The sequence below is a fragment of the Botryllus schlosseri genome, chromosome 15 (assembly GCF_051294905.1).
Source record: "Botryllus schlosseri isolate E-star chromosome 15, Bs_hap1, whole genome shotgun sequence".
In the NCBI taxonomy this organism is placed as follows: Eukaryota; Metazoa; Chordata; class Ascidiacea; order Stolidobranchia; family Styelidae; genus Botryllus; species Botryllus schlosseri.
In genome coordinates, this window is record NC_137250.1 from 4517918 (window position 1) to 4533945 (window position 16028).

Below are 16028 nucleotides of genomic sequence, written 5' to 3' on the forward strand. Positions count from 1 at the left end.
GTAGTTGCATACGCTTTTACTCCCATAGATTAAGTACCTGAAATATTACAACTGAACTGGCATATCCATTGTAATATTCTCCATGTAATATTCTCAGCTTGTTTGTTAACATTCGACATTTGTAATTTAAGCATATTGGCATGTGTATTTGTGTCATTACTTTCAGGACATACATAGTAACTGAAAGTAAGCAGCAAGAAGGCAGCATCAGAACCCTCCGAGGTATAACAGTATCGTATATAAATTAAATTGTCAATGTTATGGCAATTGCCTTATCCAAGTGATCGTGAGAATACCATTCAACGCCCATAGGAATTTCTGGGCAGAAGTGTGTATATTCACCTGGATATAATGAGTGTAGCAATCCACATCAGGATGATATTCGCAAATATTTTCATATGGTGACACATACAGCGCCATATCTCGCCGCAAACAACCGAAATCGATGACTCCAGTCCAAAAATTTTCACAACAGCCGCGTAACCGAAGTAGTTTACCTTGGTTACCAGCTAACGGCGCAGCTATCATGTCGGCATAAATATGGCGGCCATCCATCACGCGTAAATGACAACCATCAAATATTCAAAATAAGGATGTATATTGATAACCGAGGAGTAGCCCTCTTTACGCGTACAGAAACAGCAATAAAATACACCGCGATAAAATGTCCCAATACGAAGGCAAATGGTCTTCCGCATAGTCGTGACAATAAAATACCAAGATAAAACGGCTCGATATACGCACTTTTGGTTTCTATTTTACGCAATATCATGAACAATAAAACGTACAGTACAAGTATAAAATATCCGGATAACCCGGGAGATAGCCATTTGCCAAGAGTTACAGTTGAATGTATCAGTATTAATTACCCCAATGCATAGGAGAAAAACTGAAGCATTTTGAAACCGGGCAATATGCAATCGCCACGGAACATGCCACAGGTAAACTACCGTATGTTTTCGAGTCAGGGTTTCGTGTTGAGATTAAGAACGACCGCCGCTATCGCGTGACGCAGCCGCGGATGTTCGGCGATTAGGTTCACGCAATGCTTGAACCACTGCCAATATACAGAGGATTCGCCTTTTAAAATGTCTTTGCTCTGGATGATGTCATCCACCAATGCATCGAGAGGAAGCTCCGGGGTTACGCTGGCATCATCAACCGGAGACGCGAAATTACGATCCATATTCAACAGGTTTTCAACATATCCCGTAAAATGCAGCATCTTGTAAATGACAACCCTGTACTGAAGAAACTTGACTTGGTCACTCGCGATTCCCGAGCTTGAAAAGTTTCGTATTATATTCGTCATTTTTGGCAATCCATATTCCAGTGCCATTCGTTGCTCGTCGCCACCCATCTCAAATAATTTACGCATCGACAGCTCAAGGTTCAAGGTGTTCGTTAGAACGGTGTCTTCATAGTCAGAAACGTCCGACAACTCTTCCCTTGAGAACATGTCGCACCACACGTACGCATAGATGAACAATTTCAAGTGGTGTTCCGTATTCCACAAATCCTTGATCTTTGCCCGTGCTGAAAGCCTGCCAATTACGGTGCAGCTGCGTAAGACGTCTTGCAAATCCTGGAGGGTCTGTTGGCTTCGCCCGCGATTCAAGTACAATTCGCACTCCGATAATTTCACCAGGTCATCGACAGAACTGCCTTCTTGAATTTCCATGAGCGTGGATATAAATCGTGCTTTTTCTGCGCATCCAATCTCATCGAGAGGGCATTTCAGTTGATCTGAAAGAAATGAGCACTTTCAACCCGTGAAAAATAACATGTACGAAAGGACAAAATATCCTGCATCAAAATCTATTTGAAATTCCACAGTATATACGAACAAGATCGAATGGCGTTTTTCCAAAGTTTGATAGTCACAGCATAGGCTTTGCTCACATTGATGGCAATATTGCGTTTAACTAGGTTCAACTAGGTTGGCACAGAACCTTTTGGTCAGCCGAATCAGCTGCGCGAGAGTCTAATGTGTTGTCATGTACATGCGGAATACGTTTAGTACTGATAATACCATAAGACGGGAGATGTCAACTCAAATTCAGTCGCGGGCCGGATTCAAACCTTCAAATCGCTCGCGGGCCGCCCAGTCAACTAATTCCAAAATGTTACCTCACGCCACTGCCTTTCACTTGAATACTTCGCGATCAAGCATATATTAGCAACATTATATTCCATCACGGACCGTGCGGGTTTTGTTCGCGAACAATCAAATTGCTGAAAGTACGATGATCGGCCACTTGAATACATGTACGATCCGCTAAAACAGTGGCGGTAACGACGATATAAATCAGCATATTTCTATACTGCCATTGCTGTAATCGTACTCTGACATTATAGCCATCTCTGTGCGTTGCGAGGAATACAAGAGATTCAACTGTAAACGTGGACGTTGGAATTTGGTTCATCATATTTTAACATCGCCATTCGGGTTTCTCCGGGGACCTTTTTTGCGTTGAAGTGATATATTCTCCACTGCATATAACGGTTCCGCATTGGCGAATTCGCTGCTGTCAATAACTACTTACAGTTCCATTTTTCCATAGAATTCTGAACTCAATGCGCAATTTTTGTCTTCTCAAATTTGGTTTCAATGCGACCGAATTGTTCCTATAGATGTAACTAGAACTGGAGGGAACACCACAACAAACAGCCGGGTGGTTATAATGCGGCCTATAAACATCGGCCTACTTAACATTTGCTTTCTTGGGGGATTATTAAATGAAATTATTTTCTTCAAAACATCTTACAACTTGTTACAAATGTTCTGCATATGATATGCATTTTCTACATTGAACGCTCTCTATTCGAAATTTCAGGTTGGTGACGTCATACTGTGATTGATTTTTCATATACGAGTTTATTTACCATTATATACTAGTTGCTGACGATTACACCTGACTAGTTACAGCCGAAAATATCCGGGTTCATTTCAATGAATATACTATTCAATTTTTCTATTTACTCGGAATTGCTTCGGGGGCCGTGTGTTCCACACTCCTGCCATAAGACATACGTTGCAGTTGTTCACTGGGCTTTATGAACGAGCATGAGCGACCTCGATCATTCTACGGTCAAATTTGTACGTGCCTTAAAAGGACAATATTACTTCAGGTGCAGTAAACACTGATTTTACAATAGCCCCTGCTTTGACCAGACCTGGTCAAAGTGCGGCCCGCGAAAGGTTGGTTGGAATTCAAAACAAAAAGCATACTTTTTTAATGACTAAAGCCATAGCATAGGCTGTATCTACTGAACAGAAGATTCGTTTATTTTGAAGCCTGTTCATTAATCTCGTATGCGCAATCCAGGTTCAAAATAAAGGCAATGTGGTAAAGTACCAGTAGCAATTCAAGTACCACGAAATCGCTATTTCCATATACGTTTCCAAATCCCTAATTCATAAAACTAGTCAACCAGTGCTCGCGATTACTATACGACTCATATCTATCCCAATTAACGGGCATGCCAAAAACAAGAAAGCTGAAAACTAAAATCCAAAGAAGGTTTAGACTCAAGAACACCGAACATTTGTATACTGGAGTCAGGGGTTAAACCGTCCTTTTAGTTTTTGACGAGCATGTAAGGATTTTTGTAAAGTCGGTTTTATGACAAAAAACACGAAACACTTCAAGGGAGGGCGAAGCTCAGAAAAACAGCGAGCTTCGCTCAAAATCAAGGCTTTTTAAGCTGCACACTGCTCATAAGGCAGCGACCAAGAAAATAAGCCTTGTACTATTGCATATAAATTTCAGTTCCGTGGTTCTCGAAGGGGGGGGGGAGCGAAGCCAACGTTTAATGAAATCTTTTGTCGCGCTTCGCGCAATTTGCCCCCAGCTTGAAGGTATTGCCTTGTGTGTTGTCCTACTTTTGATATTTGAGAATTCTCCCATCAACAGCCATAACCGTCCATGCCATCAAATTGGGGATTGCTAGTATTCTGGTTGCACTTCCTAATATTTGTGATATCATGACAAAGAGGCGCGAAATTGTTCACTAACATGAAGGATGGCGCGCCTAACAATACTTGAGAACCACTTTTTCAGAGACTTAATAGAAGAACGTGGACAAGGGTTTAAAGAGAGTCATAACTATATCATGTTTAACGTTGTTTCGAATCGCGACGGTAAATATATATATATTTTAATTAACCGACACTTTCTCATTACCTAACATGAACACATTCACTGAGCAGCAATTATTATTCATGTAATTTAGACATAAAATTAAAATACGCTGGAGAATAAGGCTCAAGTTTTTCACTCGTACTGCCAACGTATTTTCCACTCCTATTTGGCCCGCGGAAGAAAATAATTGCCCACCCCTGGATTAGACATAGGAATTTCCAGCATCTTGCTACAAGCCGGCGACCCGAACTAAACCCGCTATCATTAAAAAGCTACTGTCACTTTAATTTCGGAAATGTTGAGATCATTCTATGGAGATGGCACTAATACCCCTACGAAGTATCACGGAATTACCAAACCGTCGTGTTACGGATAATCACAGAGCAGAGCGTCTGTGTCGAACATACGGCGCGCCAGGCGCTTTCATCCACCCCGCGCTTAATCCAGTCCACGTAGCAATTCTGAGTAAATTGCACAGTGCTTGTATAACCAGCACATTTCTAACAATGTTGAGATTTTTAGTAAGAAGTACTTTCAATAAGTTGTCATCCCTCAATACAGTACACGATATGTTGATAGGTTACATTATAACCACCCAACAGTGGTGATGTGGCTCCATTAGGTCGTTGACATACACAACCAATTCGGGGGAGGCAGAAAAGTGCACGCCTACGCCATTTTATGGAAAAATGAACCACGAAATACGCATACGCAACGCATACGAAAGGCTAGCGTCAGATTACTACAAAACAAAGGGACAATAGAAATAATAAAACGTATGTATTAGTTGTGTATAAAAGTATTCCACAGGCCAAGATGTTGCTATAATAGAACCCTGATATGTGATATAGTGTAATATATTATTATGAATACATGCTTGATTAATAAAGTATCCAAATAATAACGAGGGCATGAATTTTGGAACTGCTTTCTTGCATATTCTATCATCTCCATTATCTAAGCCCAGTTCAAGAAGTTTTGACATGTCTTGGAAAGAGCAATAGTTATATTTGTAATTAAGAAGAAGAGCGTTACTTCAACTTGTTATACTTAGTACCAACAACGACTATGATTATCTCGTTCTTATCACCGAAAACTAAAATGTTCCGCTATGTAGCGATGCATGTCGCAATGGTAATCAAATTCAAATTCATTTATCAATTCATTTATCAATTTTACAAATATCTTTCCATAGTTTCGTAACTCTAACGCCTTCCGAACGAACTGTCAAATGACGGCGTGCCTGGCTTGTGCAGAGTACCGTGAAGATGACTGTACACTGTACAAGTGTACAGTGCACACTTCACCATTCACAGCAGACCTTGGGACTTTCCTAAGGAACAAAATCGATCATATCTCTTTACATAACGCGAAGTTTAGGACACCTCCGTGTAAGCATGTGCAGTATGTTGGTGACTCCATCACGGAAGGTTATACGATGTAACGAGTAGTTCTTACCGAGCAAACGTTGAATAGCGTAGCTGGTTTCTTCACTCTCCCATGGCGGATTTCTCCCATCCATTCGGTAAATATCTGCAACTATCCTTCGGATTTTACGGACCGATATTTCTTCCACGATATTGATTTTCTTATCACTCAGCTTCGGAAGAGCATTCTCCAATATTGGTAATCCGAACTCAATGGCGATCCTTCGGCTCTGTCCACCCATCGTCGTTAGCTTCTCCGTCGTCACTGCTAAGTAGTCAATATAAAGCGAAATAGTATCAAATTTTCTAATTGCATCCACCGATTTCGCAGACGCAAAAAGATTGAACCACGCGCAAAGCAACGCCAATGTCCGAACGTATTCCTCTGTTATCCACAACACTGTACAGTATGCTGTCAAGGAATCGTTGGAAGGCGGATTCAAGTCATAGCGTCGGCTCAGAACGGCCAGAAACTCTTCCAAGTCCCGCAACGCTGCTTGCTTTCTTCCGCGGTCCAGACGCAACTCGCGTTCCACCATCTCCAGCAAAAAATAGCAGCGCTGTACTTCTTCCATGGTATGCTGATATTCTACGTCTGGTGTTTCTAGACGTAAATATTTGCACTTGGTTTTCGAGCATATGAAATTTTGCGTACATCAAGCATACATGGAATTATGTGTCCATGAGGTGTCACATTGCATAATTAAAATTATGTCGTTCCCATTAATGAATGTCGTCGCACGCGGCTGATTCCCAACGAATATCAAGTTTTTAGTTTCATGATATTCACATGTTGACGAAAATAAAAGTATAATGGCCCCTAATCAATCGAACTCGTGCCTATGAAATCCATAAACAATGTCATTAGGGCCGTGATCTGATTTCGACCTCCGACCGTGAACACTCCACATATGAGATCGTATATATTCTACATATATGCATCTTCAAAGAATTGGACCGCGCATTGATATGGCATGAAACCATATAGTTCAACTGGTATCAACCAGAATGGTGTCAGACATCAAGAGATAATATCAGATTTACAAGCAATTTAATCTGTAACTACAAAAGGACTTGGTAACCGAATCGGTGCGGAGCCTGCGCTAGTTTCAAAAGTTAATGCCTTAGCTGAATCCAGACGATTCAGCGCGACTCGCATATTTACAGCCATCATGATTTGGAACTAGAATTTAAAGCAGCATTTAGGATGTATTAGTGGCAATAGCACTGTGAAAGCTATAGTCCTAATGAGTAGATCAAATTATGTTCAGTACCACTCTCATTTACTTCTGAACAATAGATCCAACACATTTATTTCCAATGTCGGCATAATTGAGCAACAACCAGTCACGTTAGGCGCTATACCTGAATTTCGATTTCCCATTCATAGGAACGACGCAATTACATAAGTGCGCGAAAGAGTATAGGATTGATTTAACCATCAAATACGATATTTTCAGTTTAGTCGACTCTTCGTTCTCTCAACCAACGTTGCCATTGGGAAATATTCCAATCTCTTTCAATAACTTCAATACGCGGCGTGCGTAGAAGTAAAATATCACTAACCAGTTGTTTCGACTCTGCGGGAATTCGGTTTAGTGGCACTGCTCAAGCTACTGACGTTTTCGTCCGTGTCAAATGCTGTCGGGTGAGTGGCGTGGGAAGTTTCCTCGGATATCTTCGTGTTGCTTCCGGTAGTCATTTCCAAATCTACAGATTCACGGTGATAACCATGAATATTTCATGCTTAAAAACTCGACATGAATGTTCAGTTAATTCACTTTAACAACAATCTCAAGTTTAGTCAGATTTTATTCGCTACGAATACGATTGCATTCAAACATGTGTTGGACAAAATGGCCTCATAATACGTTGGCGTGCGTCGGCGTGCGTTTTTACTAAATCTTGTATTTACGTTGGGATGTTTATGATGCGTGCATAATAGAAATAGCGGTATATCATCTAGGTTAAATATGGATCCAATTCGGTATATAAGTAGACTCAAGCGAGGCATGAAATTCAAAGAATTTCTGCTATGCAGCCCGCTACATTTGAATTTACGCCTCTCGTCCATACGACAATATATCCTAAATTCTACATATCAAGTCTCCTATATACATATTATGCATAATTACGGCTAAAAATACAAAACAAAATTATGGCTAAAAATACAAAACAATAACAATATGATTTCAACAAGGGCCCAGCTTTTAAAGCTTCAAAACGCAGCTTCGTTTTAATAACCCTACCAGTTCAAATGTACTCTAGTATAAGACACATACACAGTAAATACTACAACGGGTTTGTCTCACTCAATTCGGGCTGTGGACCGGATTTTCCCCTGCCAGTCACATAAACCAAAATGTTGCGTTGAGATCAACTTTGTTTTCCAAATGTATTCTTCACTATTACGTCCGTATATGTACAACATAGTCCATATTTCGAAACACTAGAGCTCGATTACAGCAATGCCTTCAATGGAGCGAGTAAGAGAACGTTTGACCGATTGAATACGATTATAAATACAAGCAGCGTCTTTCACCGAAAATATAATGGCAGATATTTAATTATCCGTGCTTCCGTTTTTTGATTTGCTTCGTGGCGTCATGAATAGAAGGAATTTAGCTGTAATGTCAACGATTTGGATTTGAATTATCACCACACTACCACGTAATACCAAAGGTATTTTACCACGTCTCGTTCAGGAACCTATTCAGTCAAGTGATCCATACTAGCTTAGCATTTGCAATTTATCTATATCGAGAGCTTATGGGGGTATTTTTGCGCATTCCCTTAGCCAAGTACAAGGCGCGTAGGTCATTTCCCCTTTCCCGTCGTCTTGTTCTGATCATTTAATAGAATATATGGACATACAACCGCAGCTTATCAACACTAATCACCGCCGAGCATTCAATGATACTACGTATAAAAGTAAAATATTTCAGGGGCATATCTATATGGCTATGAGAGTTGTCCAGGAATCCACCCACCATTTGTTTCCAACGTTGGGGTAGCTCCATTTCGTTCGCTCATATTTTCCGTTGCGTCAGAAAGGTTATTTGATTCCTCACCTTCGCATTGAACTTTTTCAATTATGTCGATGTTAATCCCTGCAGTGATTTCCAGAGCTAGAAATTGAATATCTTTAGGCGGACGTATTGAAAGTAGTCAGCGTAGGAGCTCGAGGAGAAGTGAAGAAGTAACGACTATAATATTTCTACTGAATTGCAAGTATGGACTTAAGCGATTTCCATAAAGACTCTAACGAAAGTAGAATGATAAAACTGTGGATGGAAGTACGCAAGTGAGTAGGTTAATAAGTAGATTGGGTCGAGGCATCGCATACTTCCAGTATAGTCATTCAGGGGTGGGATGGAGGGATGGTTTCGGAATACACGGATTCTTCTTCACAACTAACACAAAATCAATAATGACACTCACTAGGTGCACTTGTAGAAAAGTTACAGTTAAAGTATAGATTGTTCAAGACAACTCTACTCGTACAAGTGATGCAAACCTATGAAAAAATACTTTTTTGTAAAATGTAGAGTGTGGCAGAGTAGGGATAGTTCGAAAACCGTAGAATAGTAGTGGCAGTGGAGTGAGAACAGGTTCACTCGAGTAAATAGTACACGAAGACAAAGCCGACCGAGAACTTCGAAAAAGTAGGTGTAATTCATGACAGACTTCTTACTATTAAGTAGCCCACCAAAAGAATTCGACCGTTCGTTTTTGTAGAACACAATTACTCGTAGTGAGTTGGAACGCCAGACGGCATACGTCAAGATTATCATGATAAAAGCAGTAAAAATATTATGATCAAGTATCTGCAACTAGGAAACACCTGTACTTGGCAACTCCCAGAAAGTAGTAATTTGTTTACTGAACACCTCTGTCCACATTAATGAACGAGTCAGATAGCACATGCAAGGATTGACACGCGGGGACGAAATCACAATGTATTGGCCTTGAAGCAAGATTACCGTACTGTTCGCACGAGATCCATTCACCACTGGTTTTCGCAGAACCGGTTCCGTCACCTTCGTCGGTAATTTCCTTCGCTTCCGGAAGTTCTTCTGCTTTTTCATTCTCGCTTGAAGTTTTCACGGTTATTTCCATGTCCCCGAAGGGCTCCAGCACGCTACTTGGATTTTGCACACCCGGCAATGCTTGCAACAGAACAACATGATTGCGAAGTCCTGCATCACGTTCGAGTGTTTCGCAGGTCCACATCACGACGATATAATTCCGCTGGTCTTCGACTGCCCGTCCCACGATACGAAGTTTGCATATACGCTGTTTGTTTTCGACATTTTCAAGGGTTGGCACCAAGGTAATGATTACCCTTCCAATCACGGCGCTCGCCGCGTAGAAGTGTGGTAATTCGCCCCACTCACAACAGGCTTTTTCTATCACGTCAAAATAGGTTGGCTCAATCCTCTTCAATTCCTCTTTATCTGTGAGCTCCTTGTCGTAAAAGCGATAATGATTCAAAATCTCAAGCACACATGCCAATCTCAGTTCAGTATGATGATTTTCGTTCCCATACAACTCCAGGGATAACGTTCTAAATAAAAAAATAAGAAGTTATAGTGCGAGAAATGTTCGATTTCACGGGCGATGCAAGATCATCCCACTTGGAATCTCTGTAAGCCTGTCGCATTTCAATGACTGTCGCCCAGCAGAGATCGAACTAGTCCTTCCAGTCGATAGCATTCGCGTACAAATGAAAGCAATGTGACAAGTAACATTTAGAACTAGCGATATTCAAGACTGGTCGGGAACCTATGCAATACACAATGATTTCACTTATTTTCAAGGACCGTTATTGGACTAGACGTCGACAGCCCGCGATGGTTCTCAAAACTACACGATTAATCTTGGCAACGCGACAGTATGTGCCATTTTCTGAATTGCATTCTGATGCCATACTCCAGGAAAGAATTCGATGTGTTCGTGACAATTTCACTCGTTAAAGTGAAACAACTCGCTTACGGATTTAGCTCGCTGTGCCCGACAAAATTCGAAAATAAGGAAGCACTTAGTTTTTTAACGTAACATCAAACAGTTAAAGTAGCCTAAATCAACAAAGGGGATTCAGTCAATTGACTAGAAGCGAATTTTACTAATCCGTAGAAAGTATAATTCTTTGCTGATCGCCTTTCCAAGTAGCCTACATAATTTTCCTAACACGCAAATTCGAGCGGACATATTCGTTTGGGGTTGCCGTCGAAAGAATGTACGAATGACTGGGGTTGCATTTAAAACGAAGATGTTTAAAATAAGGCCCTTGTTTAAAACGTATTTTCATTGCTTTAGCCATGACGTCACGAATATTTAAGTAGGGCGTCACAGTGGATTGACGTTGACAATTGAAAATATTCGGGTAAATGAGGCTCCACGTTGATAAAAATCTTTGAATCATAAAAATACGAAGTGGATGCTTAGCCCCACGCTTTACCGAGTATCAGAGATGCATTAAAGCATTGACTCCGTAAAAACCGTTGAATATCGCAAGCCCGGAAACCTGCCGCTGAGGTTACTTAGAATAGTTGGTATTTCATCAAAACCTAACCCAAATCGGTTCTAATGAAGTAGCTGATGAAGTACAAGTGCACGTATAGAGCAACATGTCTTAGTACAAGTGCACAGCAGATCAATGTCTGAGCTGATCACAAACTGAAGAAATCAATACGAACCTATAAAAACTATGTTCATCGACGACGGTGGCCCGCGGTGAATAACTTTGCAGTAGCGATGCACATAGCCCGGCTATTATTCGGCTCGAATGGACATCATGATCCCCCACGAGTGCCGTCGGAGGCTTGAAGGGCTCCAAGAGATTCACGTTGTATACCATCTTCAATAGTTTATTTTCTTTCGTGAAAACTTTCCTCGCGGAATCAGAGAATATGCCTGTCTTGGACATATGATGTTTTATTCGGCGAAGCGCATCTAGGCAGCAGCCGTTGTAGTCTTCGAAGGGATACGTGCACTTTAGACAAATATAGTTTATTGGGCCTGTTCTTGTAGATGGTTCGTCAATGTCTTCCAAATGCCGGGCCATGCGTCTCCGACAGCGTTGATGATACAGAGTGTTACATCGGTTGCATTTCAATATCGAACTTGCGTCATTGGCATTTTCACATATGCTGCACAAGTGGGTCGTCACTGATAAAATATAATGTTTGTTACCTTTTCCTATCCCCATTATACAATACAGCAGTGATTCCAAACCGCCGTACACATATCTTTACACGAAAATGCCTACGACATTCAGCGTCACCCAATGACTGCGCAAGTGCGTAAGCGCAGAAGTGTTTTCCGTGTCGGTAAATGTCCTGGTAGCTAGCATGTTACGCCGCATTCAATCAATACTGCTGTCAGTGTCTACTCCTATGAAACCATATAGTCTTACACCGCCTGGAGACTTCAACCGCAACACAGTTAATTTGACGTTACTCACCGGCATACGCTGAATTCTCCAAGGTGCTGATATCTAGGGTTACTCAAATCCGAGGGTTTGTATTACTTTTACTTTTAGATGATAAGCAGGGGTGGGCAAACTTTTGGGCTCACGGGTCGCATTCAACATCAAAATCCATTCATCATGGGTCACACTATACTACATTGAGATTATTAGCCAAAAGGAAATATTGTTATATAATCATATAGCAGTGGTTCTCAACTTTTTTGGACACGCCCTATTTCTGATAGTGAAACATTTCGCACCCCCTTATCGTGATATCTTAAAATATCCAAGAGATCAATTAGAATGATAGCAATCCCAACGGATAGTTTGACGGCATTGAAAGTTATAGCTGAAGACGAGAGAATTATCAAATATGAAATTCGGTTACGAGAGAATTATCAAATATGAAATTCGGTTAATAGACAGAGCAATAGCACTGAATCAGAGGTAATTTTTTAGTTTACTGCGGCTTCGTGGTCCTTTTCAGATGCTTCCACGTACCCCACTCTGCGAACCACTGTCACATAGTGACCGCGGAAATATGAAGATAATATAAGCTGATCGTCTTGAATGACCAGTTTGTAAAGAAGAACACTCGTGAAACTAGTTGTGTCATTTCCGTTTTGCATTTCTGTGCTATTTAGAAATTAAACTATTAAAAAAGCGTGCGCTTTGAGCTCATCCCGAAAACAGTAGGCTATAGTACACCGTACAAGTCTTCAAAATTAATCCCGGGTGGTGAAAAGCAAAAACTGCGTGACGCAATATCCCACTATTTCTGCACGAGATTCACAATATGAGCACAGATTCTTACCAGATTCCTTTGTCATGGTGATGTTGTTCCTGTATTATTATTGTAGTCGGCAACTGCTGATGTTCCTGTAAATAAATTCTATAAGTTACCTGACGTTGGATATATTGATTTCTGAAAATCTCGTAGCTTTAAAATAGCTAATGGTTGGGACTCATGACAGTAACATCTAGTCGATACATTTGATATTAATCATTTGATATTTTGTGATACCATCGTGGATATACAATGTTCTCTCGGATTCTATAGTAATTGACGACGATTACCAACGATTATGGTCGCATTCAAAACAAAAATCAATTTCGAACAAGGCCGTTGTTTAAAACATGTTCAATATTGTTTTTTTTTAGCCATGGCGTCACGAATCCTCAATTGTGACGTCACAGTGGATTGACATTGACAATTGAAAATATAAGGTAAATATGGCTCCTTCGACGAAAACGGTTTCCGACCACTGCAATACACAGTCCAAAAATATATTCAACCGGGCCACATCGTTATGCAGCATTCTAACTGTCGATGGTCATCATCAAAACGCTCATTCCGTACAAAACATAGGCATCTACTTGCAATAACTGTTAATCGAGGACGATTTCGAGGGTTGCAGCCACTCCACAACGCACAAGTCGACTAGATTGTGTGATAATCGTCCGTCGGCTCATACTACATGTTTATTCGACAATATTTACACAATTATGCCTTAATTAAGTTTCAAAAAACTGTTCACAACACTGTTCGTTCAAAACACTGTTCAAAACATGTGTTGAAGTGTTTTAAAACTCCGATCGTTTTAAATGCAGCCATACCCCTGACGAGTGACAGCCAAAGATATTCGGGTTGACTTCAATATTAATAGGCCTACACCATTAAACTGCTGTAAAAAATTGGAATTCATTCTTTCATTCCTCCATTGCGAACTTTGATTGGAAAATGCAATCCAGCCCGATTATAATCAGCCAACAATTGCCGCGACGCCAGCTATAGTCGGAGCCCATTTGTGCTCGACTTAGACGAATCGACTGCTATAACGTGCTTCGTCGTTTGCAACCATAGTATTCTTGCCTGCTTGATCGACTCTTATTCTCGACTTCTCGCGCTATGTCACTTGCTGACGTCTAGTTCGACTTGTTGCCCAGACGACTCGAATTACGTTCTCATTCGTTTGGTTATTATCTCATGGTGGGCCGCACAATGAAACTTGCATTAGAAGTGGGTCGCAAACTGAATATGGTTGGAAGCACGGCACCAATTTCACCGCATCGCACCTGTACACTACGGTATTTTAAAATGCGGAAAACTAATTAATTTCGTGGCACATGTCATCATGCAACACCGCACCGTAACATACAGCAACACCGCACCGTAACATACAAATTCCCTGGTCTCGAATTTCACATGGAATCCTAGACTATTGAAAAAAATGAGTTCTCTTCACGGCTCATAAATCTATGGGATCTGGGATCGATCAACCAATGCACTTTAAATGCAGGGTTAGGAAATGAGGCAAGCAATCCCGACTGTGAATTGTAACCTGGTTCTATTTGAAACAATGTGGATCAATGACATGGCCAAGTGAAATTCGGGCGGTAACATGTACGTACACTTCTCTTCTCGGCCAGGCAGTTAAGGTAGCGACTATATATCTAAAACAGTGCTTCTTGAAACGGTGTGCCGCCAGTCTTTCTGGGATATTGGAGAACACTATATATTATTGAATAAAAGGCTACTAGACAAGCAGATGCGACTAAAAAGCTGTCTAACTTCATTAGCAGGCTGCTAAATATTCACTCGGGATCATATCTATGAAAGCACATATATCATTCTAGATGAATAGGGTAATGTCCACATCATTACTGGGCGGTCATGTCTTGATGAAATCCTTTTGATGCGTTTGAAATCTACTTAAAAACTAGGAATCGTGTCGCAAAACGTGAGCACATTGTCTAGAATTCAACTTGCTCTTCAACAATATTTCTTGTGATTTGCAGTAAACAAATATAGGTGGGTAGTCAATCCGTTTGGAAGATATCACGCAATCGTTTTGCAGAAGAACATATCATTGATTTACGAAACGCCCCGTTTTTAAAAACGCCGTTTTTGAGATTCTGTGATAAGTGCAATCAGCATTTTATAGTCGTTTGGACCTTGACGGGTAAGGGAAAAGTTCGGCAACCATTGAACATAAGACAAGCAGCTATTCAAGTATACGAGTAAAATTTTGACCTAGATGCCAGCTATGCGCACATAATGTACAATTCATGCAATGTCACAACGGTTTTATTGTTGGACACCAACAGCGTTAATCTATTACCGAATCTCACCAGATTTTCGCTTTCCTCCAAGTGGCTTCGGGTATTGCATTTACCGTTGCTTCCACGGCAGCTCTTTCCTTCTGTCTGAGAAACCCGGTTGTATTTCGCTTATTCCCGAACGGTCACAGTCTGGCTCCAGCGATAAGGTAATAATTTATGCTGGAAATCGCCGCTGTGTCAATTGAGAACAGATTAGTGAGGGATGTAAATTTAATGGCGATTGCGGAATCGGGCACTAATTATTTGTCACATGTCGATAACAAAGCACATAAGGCAGACCTGGACAATGTGCGGCCTGCGACGCGATTGTGAGCGGCCAGCAATAAGTTACCTGTAGTTCAAAACATGAAAGCTACTTTTGAATGTTAATCCGTGAACTAAAATCATAGTCAAACTCACAAACTGAACTTAACATCGTTCACTTCGAAGCATGTTTATTTATATGCCGCAATTACGTATCCTACTTCCGCCATACGAGTAATCCAAATTCAAATTATTGCCAATGTAGCAAAGTGTGCCTAATAATTTAAGTCACAAAAATTCACTGTTTCCATATAGATTCGTTTAAACCTTTTTTGCTACCGATGTAACATTTACAATTCAAATTGTTAAGCACCATACGCTTCGAAGCCCTAATTCGTAAAACAAGTCAATCCGTGGTCGTGATTAAACGATTCCCAGCAGGCATGTAATAAGAAGACAGGTGAGGGCCGACAGCCAAAATTCCAACATTGAGAGTACCAAATATTTGTTGAGTGGAGTCAGGGGTGAGCCCGTCTTTTCAGTTTATGGTGATAAGGTCGATGTGGAGTATAAATTAAGTCAGTAATATGGCAAAAGAAACACGAAGACAAACATTCA

General features: G+C 40.8%; 1 protein-coding gene and 1 long non-coding RNA gene across 3 annotated transcripts in view; both read right to left on the reverse strand.

Annotated features, from left to right (window-relative positions):
* LOC145457955 (uncharacterized) overlaps nucleotides 1-16028 on the reverse strand; it is a 186368-nt gene that overhangs the window by 129718 nt on the left and 40622 nt on the right. The window lies entirely within an intron of this gene.
* LOC145457961 (uncharacterized) lies at nucleotides 580-15341 on the reverse strand. 2 transcript variants are annotated; one of them, XM_080336248.1, is made up of 8 exons: nucleotides 15177-15340; nucleotides 12859-12923; nucleotides 11272-11743; nucleotides 9556-10139; nucleotides 8563-8700; nucleotides 7139-7282; nucleotides 5604-6176; nucleotides 580-1746 (listed from the first exon to the last, which is right to left on the reverse strand). In XM_080336248.1, exons 2-8 carry the CDS (start codon nucleotides 12872-12874, stop codon nucleotides 965-967), a joined length of 2709 nt encoding a protein of 902 aa, XP_080192374.1. In that variant the 5' UTR covers nucleotides 12875-12923; nucleotides 15177-15340; the 3' UTR covers nucleotides 580-964. The 2 variants fall into 2 exon arrangements, with proteins under 2 accessions (XP_080192374.1, XP_080192375.1); XM_080336249.1 differs by lacking the exon at nucleotides 7139-7282 and having other exon boundaries at nucleotides 15177-15341.

Bases quoted from the DNA above. Each gene is read 5' to 3' on its own strand.
- LOC145457961 (XM_080336248.1), bottom strand. The intron at 8,701-9,555 runs GTAATCTTGCTT...TTCAATTTCTAG, and splicing joins GATCTCGTGCGAACAGTACG to CTCTGGAAATCACTGCAGGG. The intron at 1,747-5,603 runs GTAAGAACTACT...CATTTCTTTCAG, and splicing joins CGCTATTCAACGTTTGCTCG to ATCAACTGAAATGCCCTCTC.